This window comes from Seriola lalandi, unplaced genomic scaffold (genome assembly GCF_002814215.2).
Source record: "Seriola lalandi dorsalis isolate HSWRI2012SDOR001 ecotype SW California unplaced genomic scaffold, Sedor1 jcf7180002054879, whole genome shotgun sequence".
In the NCBI taxonomy this organism is placed as follows: Eukaryota; Metazoa; Chordata; class Actinopteri; order Carangiformes; family Carangidae; genus Seriola; species Seriola lalandi.
Genome location: NW_019525432.1, coordinates 972,079 through 986,983, shown reverse-complemented (window position 1 = coordinate 986,983; position 14,905 = coordinate 972,079). Strand labels below are relative to the sequence as shown.

Below are 14,905 nucleotides of genomic sequence, written 5' to 3'. Positions count from 1 at the left end.
TATATATATATATATATATACACACACATACACACGTACACACACCAAGTTCGTCTTTCTTCCAGTGGAGTCTGACAGGAATGAGGTCAGACACACCGATCCTCGTTGCACATTATTATTATTATTACCCGTTTTTTTATTCAACCAATGGGAGGCCAGGGGGGAGTGGCTTCGATGAAAAATCAGGATAGAGACAGACGCTGATTGGCTTTTATATCTCGCGATGAGGGTATATAACGGCGAGGTTCTCGTTGTTGTGTTTACAGTAATATTACAGAGCGCTAAGGAAACAGGGAGACTATGAGAAAGCGCAGCTGCTCCATTCAACCACATGGTTCCTCAACCGCACAGACAAGCTGCGCTGCAGACAGCCAGGTTCACATAAGGGACTTGCACTGCTGTTTCCCACAGCGGCGCGTTTCGAGTCTTGCAGGGCGAGTTTTCAGCCGCACAGGCAGTTGAAAGTTGCCGTTGAATAGATTCGGGATTTATTTTTTTTATTTCCGTGAAGCGCACTGGTAAAAGTTGAGAGACCAGGTGTCTGTAAAACGGGCAGAACTGAAAAGAGACAGAGAAGAGACTTGGATGAACTTTTTTTTTTAGATCTGTGTCCATCAGTGATCTCGCTCAAAGCGCCTGAAATCAGAACAAGTGAGGAATAAGCCTACAAGTCGTTTTTGCGCACTTGAACTTTGTGAAAGCCCTGCACTGAACAGAGTGTTTCCAGACACTTGGAGGAAAGGATGGTGCAGCACATGAGCCAGACAGAGAGCGCCCACGCTCACTCCCCCGGCGGGGACTCCACGGACACAGGAGAAATGGACTTGGAGATGGATGCGTCTCCGACCCCCGAGTCTCCCTCCTCCGGGGTGCGGAGCGACCTGGCGTGGTGCAAGACTCCGACGGGGCACATCAAGAGACCCATGAACGCGTTCATGGTCTGGTCACAGATCGAGAGGAGGAAGATCATGGAGCAGTCGCCGGACATGCACAACGCGGAGATCTCCAAGAGGCTGGGGAAGCGCTGGAAGCTGCTGAAAGACACAGACAAGATCCCGTTCATCCGCGAGGCGGAGCGCCTCAGACTCAAACACATGGCCGACTACCCAGACTACAAGTACCGGCCCAGAAAGAAGGTCAAGTCGGGAAGCGGAGCGAGTAAGCAGGCGGACCGCGGGGAGAAGAGCGGGGAGCGCAGCGCCAAAGCCGGTGTGAAAAGAAGCCCCGCGTCCAAAGGAGTGAGCAGGACGCACAAACAGGGCAGCACGAAGAGCGCTGCGGGGCAGGACTATGCGTCTCCCGGTGACCACCAGGCGCTCTTCAAATCCAGGTCAGTGTCTGGGGCTCGGCAGATCCCGGAGAAGCGCACCGGAGAGGCGAGGCGCGGCCACATGTTCGGCGGGGCAGGCAGCCTGGAGAGCGGGCCTCCCTCCGTGGGAGTCCCGGCCAGTCCCACCCTGAGCAGCTCGGCGGAGTCCAGCGACCCGCTCAGCCTGTACGAGGAGCAGAGCCCTGCGGCCAGCGAGTCATCACACACCGCGCGCCTCAGGTACGCTCGCGCCTCCTCCCCAACACCGTCAGCCTCTCACTCTTCCTCATCAGTGTCATCCTCATCATCGGACGAAGAGTTTGAAGACGAGCGGCTCGACCTGAACTCGAGCCCCGGGTTTGAGAGCATGTCTCTGGGCGGCATGGGCTTCTCCGACGCGGAGCTGGACCGGGACTTGGACTGGAGCTTCGGGGAGTGCGGGGCGGGATCTCACTTCGACTTCCCCGACTACTGCACCCCGGAGGTCAGCGAAATGATCTCAGGAGACTGGCTGGAGTCCACCATCTCCAACCTGGTGTTCACCTACTGAAAGGACCACGGTGGAGAGGAACCGCGACGTCCCCCCACGTTTTGAACTCTTCAACCCCCCCAGACCGGCGTGTGAGTCCAGACCAGAATATTTCCGCCATTCTTTCACTAAATAAGGGAGAGTGAAGACAGGAAAGAAAAAGGTGGCCTGTGTGCGCGTTGAAGCCCAGGTACGCGCAGCTCACAGACTTGGACAGCGCTCGGTGCGCTTGACGGGAACGCGCAGACGGGGGAAATGCTTAGTTTGCATTTGGACACAGAGGAGGAGTGAATGTAAGCAGAGAGCAGTGAAACACACGGACTTCAGCTCAAATGTTCAACCCAATCCGCCGAGGATGAGGACTGAGACCGAACTCTGAATCTTAATGTTATTTTGGGTCGGGAAAAGGGACACTTACTGGAGAGCTCGTCATGTTGGGTTTTGTTTAAGATACAGCCAATTCACATTGACCATCAAGTTGCTATTCAGGTGTAGTTTTTTTCCAAACTCGAAGTAGTTTCAATATCAACACGCATGCCCTCCGAGATAAGGAGGATTTTGTTGTGGTTAAATGCGTAAAAATTGTTCATTGCTGCGTAATTACGCAATTTGTGTGACCATAGGACACAATTCACTATCACCAGCTTCTCTTTCAACGGCAGGACTTAAAAACAAAGACTGACTCGAAACTTCAGAAACCCTTTTCTGAACCTTTTTAAACACTCAGTGCACAATTCAGGACCAATGTTCCCCGATGCGCATCCTTTCTGCCTAGTGCTTCAACTTTGTAGTTCCTCTGTGTCAGATGACGTTTTTTTATATTGATGTATTTATACCGGCCAAACTTTTTTATACATAGAAGTATTGTTCTCGTACAGGTCTCATTTGTGTTTGTGCACATACACCTGTCTGTATCCTGCGCGGAAGGGCTAGAAGTGTATCTTATTTAAAAATGTCTGACTTCTCTCACTTTTAAGGAGATTTGAGTGTGTCATGATTTTCTACTTGTATTTTTGTACAAAATCTATAGAAAGGGGGTTTTTCCGGCGAGTGGGTAGCCTACAACATTGTTGTTTGGGTCTACATTGGTGTTTAGACGTGCAGAGGGGGGTTTGTTTGGCACAATCTGACCTCACACAGTGTTTACAGTATTTACCCACATGCTTCTTAATGGCACAGTGACTCCAGTTTCACCAGCCAAGTAAACAAAGCGCCACTGAGGCTCCCAGCCTGAGTGGTGACTGTGTTTCCAGTACTACACATAGACCTAAAGTATATGAGTGAAAGATCCCAGAGAGTCACTGTTTGGATAGAGCTAATACCTCTGTGTGCTTTTTATCAAGATAAGTTTTATTTGAACCACTGGATGGAATTTCACACTCATTCCACTTTGCCTAGACTTCGGAGGGAGGGAGATGTATGAAGTGCTTCATCTGTTATTGCGCAAATTGCATCAAAAAATAGTATTTAACCTTTCTGTACCTGTTGGCTAAGTATAGCAGGCTAATTGTTTTCCTATATTATGGCATGGCAAATAGCATTTGTATTTCAGATTCAGGTATATGTAGCTATAGCTGTTGTGTTTAAGATTTTTAAAAGAATAATAACATGAAGATATTTATGTAAACTGACTGTACTATAAGCAAAGATTGTGTGTTTTATGTATGATGATGATCAACGACAGGCACTAGGACAGCCATCTTTGGACATCCTTATGTTGAAGATGATTGTGGTCCAGGAGTTTATTTTTTGTTTTTTGGGGTTTTTTTACCTTCAAAACATCTTTTCTATTGTCCTTTTTCTTTTTTCATTTGTGCAATATGCTGTGTATGATCATGTTTTGTCCAATCATGCCAATATCATTTGATGTTTATTGCTCAAAACCAGCCAATGTTTGGGTCAATCACTGCCTCTCAGACCTCTGTACAGATTGTCGTTTTTTTATTTGTTTTTCTTTTCTTCCGAGAAGGAAATAAAATCAGCTGGAACTGAAAAGTACGTGTGTTTTTCCCTCTCTCTTGTGGTCCCCCATCCTCACCCCCCCTACCCCCCCATTATCTGGGGCCTTTAAAAGAGCAAAAGTAAGTACCATCCACAGTTATATGTCTGTTGAAGAGATAACTGGAGCAGTCTCAAACACTGAGCACCCCCCCCTTTTCAAAGGTGAAAGCATGCTCAACAAAAGGTGAGCCTTCATTATCACATTCCATAGCTGAACCAAGCTTGTTCAAAAAAAGCTTCCAATCTGATGCTGGATGTTTACACTCTGTTTTGTGCATGCGTGCATGTGAATATGAATGTGTGCAATGTGCGTGTTTGCTGTAGGTAAGTGTGCAGCTGCAGACTGAATCAATAGGCAGCCAGTGAATCGATAGGAGTGGTCTCTCTCTCTCTGCCTCTCTTACTCCGTCTGATTCTACACGTGCAGAAAACGTGGCTGCCATGGAAACACTGTATCCAAGAGAGAGGGTGCAATCCGCTGGGGAGCAGCGTGCCAGCACGCGCGTGTGTGTGTGTGTGTGTGTGTGTCTGTGTGAGGGATAAGGGACACAGACTGATCCATCAGGGTGGGGTGTGTGGGGTGGAGGGGCGACAGACATTTCTGCAAGGCATGACTGGAATAAAGGAGAAGGAGGAGGTGTGTGTCTGGCTGTGGGTGGGTGGGTGTGTGTGTGTGTGTGTGTGTGTGCCAAAGGGAGGGAGGGAAGAGAGGGTGCAGAGGGAGGTGTTTGTCTGTCCTGGTGGATCGAGCAGGAGACTGCTCCCAAATCCAATTAATTCCTTCTGGATGCATTCATTTGTCTGGTACATCTGACGAGAAGGAGAGAGAGGAAGACAGAAAGAGAGAGACCCCTAAGGTACAGTATTTAGTGTGTATCAATTTACGCCCTATTCCACAAGAGACATTGGTAATTATTTCCATCTCTCTCTCTCTGTCAGGAGAGCGGGGTCGTCTCCAGCTTTCCTCTGACATCTCGGGCTGGGTAATGAGAAAGATAAGGCATGGTCATTACACACACCATCCCAGTGACGAGATGCCGGCACCCAGATGTCTGCAATGAGCCTGACATCACACAGGAAGTAGCTCGTGTGTGTGAGGTGTCTTTGAGGTGTCTCGTTGTCTCCAAAGTCTGCTGCGTGGATTTTGGTGGATAAGAAGATGTGAGGTGCCCGCCTCATCCACACACACATGTTCACACACTGACCCACTTAAAGACACATGCATGAATGAAAACACAGATGCACTGATGAGAGGGCAGGTGTGTAGTGTACACTCCGCCTTCAAGGCTGATCGCAACAGTTTCCTGTGTTCACCTGCGAGAATCTGAGAAGATCAAGTCAATAATACACACAATACACTTATTGTGTTCCTTGCTCTGGCGGCGGTGAAAGTAACTAAGTACATTTACTCAAGTGCTGCACTTAACTACAAGTTTGACTTTGTACGTCCCCTTTACTTGACTCCATTTATCTGACAGCTTTAGTTAATAGTTACTTTTCAGATTAAGATTTTAAATTACAAAAAATATGATAAATATAAAACATACAACACATTATTTAAGATTAAATCAGTTGCTCCCAACCTTTTTGGCTTGTAACAAAAAGTAACAGTGTCACATTTCAGATGTCTGTGAGCTGATAGCAGTTCCACTAAAGAGATGTTTCCCCTCCAGACTCAGATAATTTCATCTAAATGAACATTTAAGGCTCAAAGAGGAAGAATTAGCCAATATTTCACCAAAAAAAATTAATATTAGAAAAGAAGTTTTAAAAATGAATACAGCAGAACTTGTTTTTTTTTTTTCTCTCTGCTGCATTAGTCATCTCATGACGCTCCAGATTTATCTTGCGATCCTTTAGAGGGGGCTCGACCCCCGGGATGGGAACTACTGGAGCAAACTGTCTGATAGTATATGAAGTCATTAAAGGTACCTCCACTTCATCTCACACCTGCAACACTAGAATGATGTAATATATAAAAATACATCACTCACAGCAAAATTAGTGCTTTTACTTTGACAGGATTTTAGTTGCAGGGCTTGTTATTGTGTAATGATTGGTGTAACTGAATACCTCCACCGCTGTGTTAGTGCTTAATGACTGTATCCTGTTATTCCTGTTGTGCCTCTTCTGCAAGTTACACTATGTCTGTATGTGCTATAGTTAACTAATTTACATGCTTCAGACAGTTGTATAGACATTATAGGATTATATAACAGTCATTGTGGTTTGTATTTCCACCATGTGGGAGTAAAAGCAGGTTTAATTTAAACTGTTACTATACAAGTGGCACATTAAAGTCCCCAGGAATATTACAGTGAGAGGAGATCACTGCTCACTGCTGGGCTGACACACTGTAAACCTCTGTGGGAGTATCATAGGGATGATATAGAATGTTATATTGATAGCACAGGACATACAAATACCATTAAGTCAACATTAAGGCACATTTGAACACCACAGACGACCTCACGGTCCCTGCAGGAAATCTACACGAGAATTTCGCGGGACTTTTTCGCACGCTGCCGGTGAAGTTGAAGGCGGGACACAAAGTCATAAGACATGCACAGACAAAGAAATATACAAACACCGCAGTCATGGCATGCAGCCCAACTTTGTTTCAATGATTTCAGCCATTTGCGCTCCTGTCGCCCGCGCAGCTGGGAAGGGTCGCACATGGTTACAACATAAAAGAGAGATTTATACGAGAGAAGTGTGGGAGATAAAGAGTTTGAGAAGTGAGACTAAACTTTTATCCCGAGTCATGTGTCAGCGTCATGAGAGGAGACAAAGGAAGAGGAGTTGAAGTCGGGATGTTAATGCGTAAAGTTCGGAAAGAACAAGAGTTGGATGAAGGCAGGTAGGCTGCAAACACATCCTTATCATTAATAACGTGCTGTTATGTTTTTATTATTTTAAAGCAGTAAATCCACGTGTTCTTTATTTTTCGTTTCACAGGAGTGTCTTTCTTTCTTCTTTTTTTTTTTTTTACAGAGATTGCTCTGTCACTTTTAAGATAAGCTGAAGTTTGTAAAGAAACATTTTCTCTCGGAGGAGAGTTTTTATTGCTGTATAAAAATGGCTGTAAAAGTAGTTTGTAGGAGGTTCAAGGATGTCTGATACTGATTCTGGACTATAAACGCAACTTCTGCCAGGCACGCTTCAGCAGCTGCAGCCAGTGAGAGATGGCTGCAAGTGTAGCTCCAAGTAAAGTCCAGTAAATTATTCCGACAATTAAACGCTGTTTGGAGAGTCTGCTGGCTGTTTCAGCACAGCCAGGGCTGGACAGCGGCTGCATGGAATGGTACGCTGTGTGTGTGTGTGTGTGTGTGTGTGTGTGTGTGTGTGTGTGTGTGTGTGTGCGTGCGCGCGCGTGTGTCTTTAAACAGTTGTGCATGGAGCAATAATGACAGTTTGTTTGCTTAACCTACAGTATCTGATGGGTGGGAACTGTGGCCAGATGTACATTAGAGTACAATCCAATACAGAGGACAGTTAGTCGAGGGTTAAATGATGTCTGGCAGTGGGGGGGGGGGGCACAGGACATGTTTGCCCTGGGGCTCCTGGCAGGATAAACAGGGTAGTGCCCCCATTAAAATTCCATCAGCAGATAAACTGTGGACTGACACAAATTGACAAATCATAGCAGGGTAACACTTGTAAACATATGACTGTGGCTCTTTAGTGGCGGACTGCCTTTCATAACAAACAATAAAAAAAAATGTTCATGTACAAATCATCACATGTCACATATCAACATGTCTGTCAATAACTGAGTCAGTTCAAATAAATCCTGGTGGTTTTCCTGCAAGATGCTTGATGTTGATTTAGGGACTGATAAAAACTATTGGGACGGGGGGAAGGGGGTTATGCGCTATACCCTCCCCTAAACATCTTAAAACAATATAAAAGTATTTAATTGGTTCAACTCAATGAATTATTAATAATTAAAAGACACGAAGCACAAAGAATTTAGCATCTTAATTAATTAATGTCTTAATGGAATAGTAATTTTCACATAGCCACCAACTGTACATAAAAAAATAATTAGCAATTTCCAAATTTAGGGCAATCATAATAAAATGGTGAATAATCTAATCACTTCTTTTTAATAAAGAGATGCTGAGCAAACAATTATTTCAGCCACTGAGTGAGCGAACTGAGCCGAATGTGTGATATTGATCTTGAATTATATTATGATCTAACTTTATATACTTTATATTTTGTGATTTTAGACTGTTAGTCAAATTAATAATTCACCACTTTAGGTTGTGGGAAATTATGAAATTAATAAAGTAAATAATCTAGAGATTATCTAATACTGAACATAATCCTTAGTTTAGCCCTAAATACCTAATTTGATAGAATGTACAAATGAAACAAATGCAAATGGCCTCTCCTGCTCTCCCAAAACAATTCAGACAACCCTCCCTTTAATAACAAGAAAAATACACCTCACTTTTCTCACCACAGCGTTCTCTGTAATAATTTTCATACAGTCCCTTACTGCAGAGTACATTAAGTCCATAACAGTTTAGGTGGCACAGGTGCAAGAGGAAGAGAATTCAAGTGTAGACAGTGGGAAATAGCAGCAGGTCCTCACAATAAGTGCTTTCCAGCGCTGCAGGACACAAGAGACAGTATCACTCCACCTACATATAGACTCAAGCTTCAGTGTGCATTCAGACATTGTGGCACACTGTGTACGGCACATAGAGAACTCATTGTTAAGCACTGTGCTGAAGCAGTTTAGCATGACAGTGGAATTCTGAGTCATAGTGGTAGGTGTTGTTCTGTAGTGTGCTTGAAAAGATAGGGACAAGTTCTGAGAACGTCGAGGCTTGGATCATAATTTCTAAAGGCTTACATGGCAAAGCGTTCAGTCTGGTTTGTAGAAAGTAGCAGTGACACTGCAGCTAAAAGAGGTTGAATCGTGTGCGTCTTATTATATCTCCTAAGACATGACACAGACGTGGCGTTTTTCAGTTGTTATCTGGATCATATGGGTCTGAGATTCAGAACTGCATCCCGAGACAGGCGACCTACATGCAGCTCGAATTTAAACTGAAATGTGTCATTGTTACTGTGACACAACCTAAATTACATCATCTCCTTGGACAGTTGTCATAATTTCAGCACTCAGCTCGACTGAGCCTGTGCCAACATGGAGGACAACAAAAAGAATAATGAAATAAAAAGGAAACAGAGTGACTTGTTAAGCAGATTCAAATACACACACAAGTGGAGAAAAATTCAGTTTGGTTATAAAGGCGGAAAGCTTTCACACTCACTCCCCAACAGCAGCACATCCAGCTTGGCTGTTCGCCCCATTGAATGCAATTGGCAGCATTCATGGGTGGGAAGCCAGTGAGGGATCATATCCTTGTCACATGAATTAGTGTGAGCCCCCTGAACCAGGTTAAGCTTGTCACCTGCACATGATTTGTGTATCCGAGGTAGCAAGTGCCTGTCTACACCTTCCCCGGACAGCATGTCATTGTCCTGTGAAAACCAGGCATCTCCAAAATGTCAACCTTTTATCTGCTGAGGAAAACAGCCCTGTTAACAGCTTATCCAGTGGTTTTTAAGACATGGTAGCAGCATGGCTCTGGGGATGGCAGTGTTGGTTGGTCTGTTGTTCAGTCCACCACTTTGATCCAAAATTGAATATTTAAACAACTGCTTGATGGCCACCACGTCCCCACCAAAACGCTGCCTAATTGATTGACTGTTATAAACCTAATGTATCTATCTTTTACAATTGTGGCAAAAATAAAAGTCAGCCTATCTTGCATGGACACAATAGATTGCTCTAAATCACTCAAGGGGCCTGGCTGGCTTCACACATCATATTATTTTGATGCCAGTTAGTCAGATTGTCATCTTCCCAGTTTGATTCCAGTCAGGATCAGCAGCTGGCAGTTTGTAAAATCTATAAAATCTGTGAACCACCATGGCACTGGTAGAGAATCTTAATTGTATTAAACCTGCTACATCAAAGTCTGTCACTGCACTGGCACTGCTCAGTGTGAGATCATTACTTAACAAAACCTTCCTTGTTAATGACATATGACATGCATGTTAATAACATATAATATGTGCCAATAAACCTGTCACTGAGATCTGGCTCCACAAGTTAGGCAACAATGTGCAAGTCAGAACCAGCACCTGCTGATTCTGACTCTTCACATTGCACAAGAAGAATATTGCATATTCATATTGACAATATCACTAACTTAGACACAAAACTCTTTCTTCATGCACTAGAAACATTTGAATTTTCGCAGCCTGTTATGGGGCCCACACCAATCATTTCTGCATCTTTCTTTGCCTTTGTACCCAAAGTTGACAATGGTGTGAGATCCATAAATAAGTGTTATTTATGAATACACAAAGCGTGTACATCATCATGTGATGAGATGATTGACAACTTCAACTCTGCTGTAAGTCACATCATGGACAGCATTGTTCCCATCAGAGCTAAACAGACCACTAGAAAACCCAAAGCTCCTTAGAGAATTTAGGAAAATGTGAGGAGACAAAAAAAATCCTGCTGAATGTAGATAGTGAAAAACCAAGCTGTGTGCGATTTATAGGAACACACTTACCTGCTATAACAAAGACATGAAAACTTCAGTACATCACAATCACATTTTAATACACTACACTAAAAAATCCTTCAAAAGGTTGTCTACAAACAACTGCCCAGTTCCCTAGCCCTCCACAATCTGTTTGATGTGTACCAGTTGGACTTGAAAGCTGCATTGGCTCTTCGATGGTTTTCAACATATTTTAAAGGCAGAGCTTTCTCTGTATCTACTGGCAACTTCACATCTGAAGAAGTAAACATTTTCCGTGGGGTTCCACAAGGTTCAGTTCTTGGTCCACTGCCTATTCTGTCTCTGCCTGCTTCCTCTTGGTACCATCAAACAGAATCATAATGTATCCTACCATTCCTATGCCGATGAGTCACAGGGCCTGATTGTAGGCCCAAAAGTACAAAGGCAGGAGATTGTATCCATATTATCATCTTTTTCTCTAAAGCACAGTGAGCATTTTATTACTGATGCCAAGGCAGCTTCCTACCATTTAAAAAACATTTCCAAACTTAGGCGCTTCCTGTCCCAATCTCACCTTCTATTCTACTGTAATGTTCTTTTCCCAGGACTTTGTAAAAAGACAATAGTTAGGCTCCAGTTTATTCAGAGTGCTAAGTGGGACTAGGGAAATACAACACAGTACACCTGTTCACTGGCTGCCGGTCCAGCACACTTGAAAGTATTACCACTTGTTTATAAGGCCATAAATGGTATGACTCCTACCTATAGTTCCGACATACTCACTCACTATTGCCCAATCAGATCCCTCAGATCATGTGTCAGCATGTGTCTCCTGAATGTACCTAGAATTAAAACTAAGTCAGATTTATGACTATGATTTAAGAAGATTTAAGCACTGAGTTCTTAGCGCTGCTCTGTCTAAGCTTCACAGGGCCACTAGCATAGCTGTAGATTCTTAAATGCTTATTTAATGGCTTATTAAATTTAAAAAAGTAGCGGGGCGTCGTGTGGCGTAGTGGTCTAAGCAGGCGCCCCATGTGTAGAGGCTACAGTCCTCGCTGCAGTTGGCCCTGGCTCGAGTCCCGCATCGGACGGCCTTTACTGCATGTCATTCCCCCTCTCTGCCTCCCCATTTCCTGTCTCTCTCCACTATCCTGTCCAATAAAGGCACAAAAGCCCCAAAAAAATACTTTAAAAAAGTAGTGACATTTCATTTAATTTTCATTTAATTGAATTGAAGATCATACAGTTTTTACAGAACAGCATGTGCATTAGCATGGGAAACCAAAAGTGAGGAGACATAACAGAAAATTTTATAAATTAAATTAGTGTTAATACAAAAACACATGTGACATATTTTGCATTGTTTTTCTACAGAGGCGTCTTTTTGACACTGCTGTCGGTTCACTTTGGTGCAGGATCTTCTATGAGTTACACCCTGGAAGAGATAAACTCAGATATAGGCGGTAATTAAGCAGAAGGCAGAAGGGTGTGAAAGCAGACTAGGCCTACTAATAAATAGGATATGCTAAACAGCTCCAGCAGTAGGATTAGAGCTCCGTAGGGGCTTGAGGTGGTTGGAAGGCTGTCAGTACCAGACGGAGGCAGACAGACTAACACCTGAACAAACTGTTCAGGTGTTGTGGTTTGTTTTGCTCTCGGTGGATCAGTGCTGTCTCTCAGATGAAAAAATTTTCATGAAACAAAGCAGTAGGAGACTTGATGACAATCTACCCTGTCCTTTCCTTCAGCTGGCTGCCCACTGAGCGGCAATACAGCGAGGCTTAGAGCAGAGGCGTGCAGGAATGGAAGATGTGAAGATGCTTTTGATTACTACACCTAAGAACTGGTAGTGAGGCTCTGAGCTACCTGCTGGGTCCTCAGGAAGAAAATCCTCTGGTGGGCTTTAAGAGATGTTCTTATGCTATTTGAGGGATGATGGTGGACTATCAAAACATGGCAGCCTCGACTGAGTTCACTATTGAGCCCTTCATCTGCAAGGGATGATGAACAGCCAGCTTCCTTCAGAAGTCAGTCCTCCATGTTTCCTGCAGGTTTCAGTGGTCAACGCTAAGTTATTCCTTACCTCTGGGGAGAGTCTGTCCGCAACCTTTTCATAATGTACCTCAAATGCAACACAGCCCTTTAAAAAGCACAGATCATGTTCCTTTTTTCCAGTACAAAAATCAAATAAACACCAAACAAATGCATTTAGTTAAATAAGACGCCATTACTTGTGTACTTATTTTACAAAGTGCGGTATTGTGTGCTCTCCATGATACTCTGTTTATGCCTCGTGATGCCTTTGGAGCACCATGTCTAGTTAGGTGTTGCACAGACCAATAACTGTTCAGTGTTTGTGCCGTTCACAAAATTACGCAGCTTGACGGGGGCATTGCAGGAGGCACAGACTGTGGTCTAATGCTCAGGCAGCAGAGGAGGGGAAAGAGCACAACATTTCTGTGATGCATCTAAGCGCAAAAGCAGGGGAGCAGGGGAATAGAGAGTCTTACTGCCCACTTAGAGATGGACCGGACTAGATCAGGTACAGTAGACTGGTTCTTACCATTTATGTTGTAATTATGATATTTAAATTATTCATTTTAACACAGGAATGAAAAAGAAAATATTTTTGGAAACCAGGCCAGTGGTGCTATATGAATACTATTTCATTTATGACCTTGTGAATTTAAAATCAGGCGGGTAGATTGTTTAACTCTCCCTGGCTGAAAAACAACATAGTGAGTGCCAGGGAGTTTGTGAAGTTTTCATCCGTGCATGAGCCAAGGGTGGAAAGCTGCAAAAGGTCGCTTTTGTAAAAATATTTGCAGGGTCAGGGAGCAAAGAGATATAGTTTTTTTTATACACGGCATCCTAGCTGTAGTGACTTTTGACAGGAATAGACTGTTTTGATTTTCTGCTGCTGCCTTAATAGCAGTTTAAAGTTCAAATATGGACTTTTGAAGCCCGTTCGTAAATGAGGCCCCTGTGGCTATGGCCATGCCTCTGAATGAACATGAGTCCACTCAACAGAAAGAAAAAAGTAATGCTACTCATTATGGTGACTCACTGGCGGTCGGACTAATCTATTTTCCTTTCTTTTTTTTTTGCATTATTTTGTTTTCTCCAAATTGCCTTATTAAGGACGCTGTTATGTATCCCACAGTGACCCTGCACAAACTGCAGTGAGTGACCTGTGCAGAGTTTGTTAGCCTCTAAACTCCTCAAACAGCATAAAAGAGTTCTGTCAGTATGAAAAATATATGTTAAGAAACACCTTCCAGGTTGATGATGGGTTTAAATTAAGAGTGCAAAGCCTTATGTAAATATATTAAACTTTATTCAGCAGCCTCCGTGTCTCTAATCGAAGAAGTAGGGATGGTTTGTCAAATCATTTTTAAATGAATGCATTTATTTAGAACTGGCAAGTGAATTAGCAGATGTGTACAGGAGAGAGAAATTGTGTTATAATCTTTCCATTTTCTCATTTGTCGTGCCCATGCCTGTCAGCAGCAGTTAGGTGCAGAGTAATGATTTCTAATTGTACGCTTCTCACTGCTGCCAATTTCAGACCGTGGTAAACTGATGGTTAGCTCTGTCAAGCAATGTGAGTGATCTGGATACCTCCGGCTCGCCCTCGCTTCTCTCTCCTGAGGTGAAAAATAAAATAAAATCTGTTCTTGGATTGAACAAAGCAAGAAAATTTGAGCAAGAGAGCGAGGTAGAGGCCCATATGTGCGCATGTTGTGCGCTTATGTGTGTTTATGTTGTGTGTGCGTGAATGTGTGTGCACATCTTTGCTGCATGTCTGGAGGAACTGTGAGATATGTTGTTGTGACATGCCTTGTCTTCCGTTCTGTAGAAAAAACAAAGACAGTCACTGCTGGATCCAGACAGCATAACTAATTAGTCATGAACACACATGTGAACACACACATTCACAGACACACATATACACAGCATAGATACATGAGGGAGCCAGCGAGTAGGATATGATGTCACCTCCATAACCATAATTACCCGTCATAAATCATGTGGTGTGACACCCTGTCACAGAGTGAATGGGTGTCCTATGTGCCAGCCAGGGATGGCTGCACTTTACTGCCGGGTGCCACAATGGCACCGTACTACGGACTCGCTCCGACTCAAGTGTGTGTTTTGACGTTCGTTTTTCTTCACTCATCATAGCTTCCTGAATGATACAGAGTGTTCTTTTATGGTTCCTTTGCTATCGTTTAGTAACAGTCAGTGTGGGGCTGACAACACTATGTCGAGTGGGGATTTTCTCCTGGTGGTTATTTGTCTCTTTGTGACTTGTACATCATGGGATGAATGTGGTTTGCCTTCGTCTTTGAAGCGCACAGATTTTTTAAAATTTAATTAAATTTGCACATTCTCACAATAAAAGATTTAAAATGAATGCAACAGAAGACTACATTTATCTGTTGATATCCCTGAATTATATCCTGATCAAGCATGTTACACATGAAATGCAGTTACTAATCC

At 43.5% G+C, this 14,905-nt stretch overlaps 1 protein-coding gene across 1 annotated transcript; it reads left to right on the top strand.

The window, feature by feature from the left end:
• Window positions 1–258: 258 nt before the first annotated feature.
• sox4a (SRY-box transcription factor 4a) lies at window positions 259–3,833 on the top strand. The gene has a single exon (XM_023428564.2). The coding sequence runs from the start codon at window positions 744–746 to the stop codon at window positions 1,857–1,859; it is 1,116 nt and encodes a 371-aa protein (XP_023284332.1). The 5' UTR covers window positions 259–743; the 3' UTR covers window positions 1,860–3,833.
• The last annotated feature ends 11,072 nt before the right edge of the window (window positions 3,834–14,905 follow it).

What these genes read in the sequence shown, in the direction of transcription:
- sox4a (XM_023428564.2), top strand. Translation starts at nt 744, where the DNA reads ATGGTGCAGCACATGAGCCAGACAGAGAGCGCCCACGCTCACTCCCCC.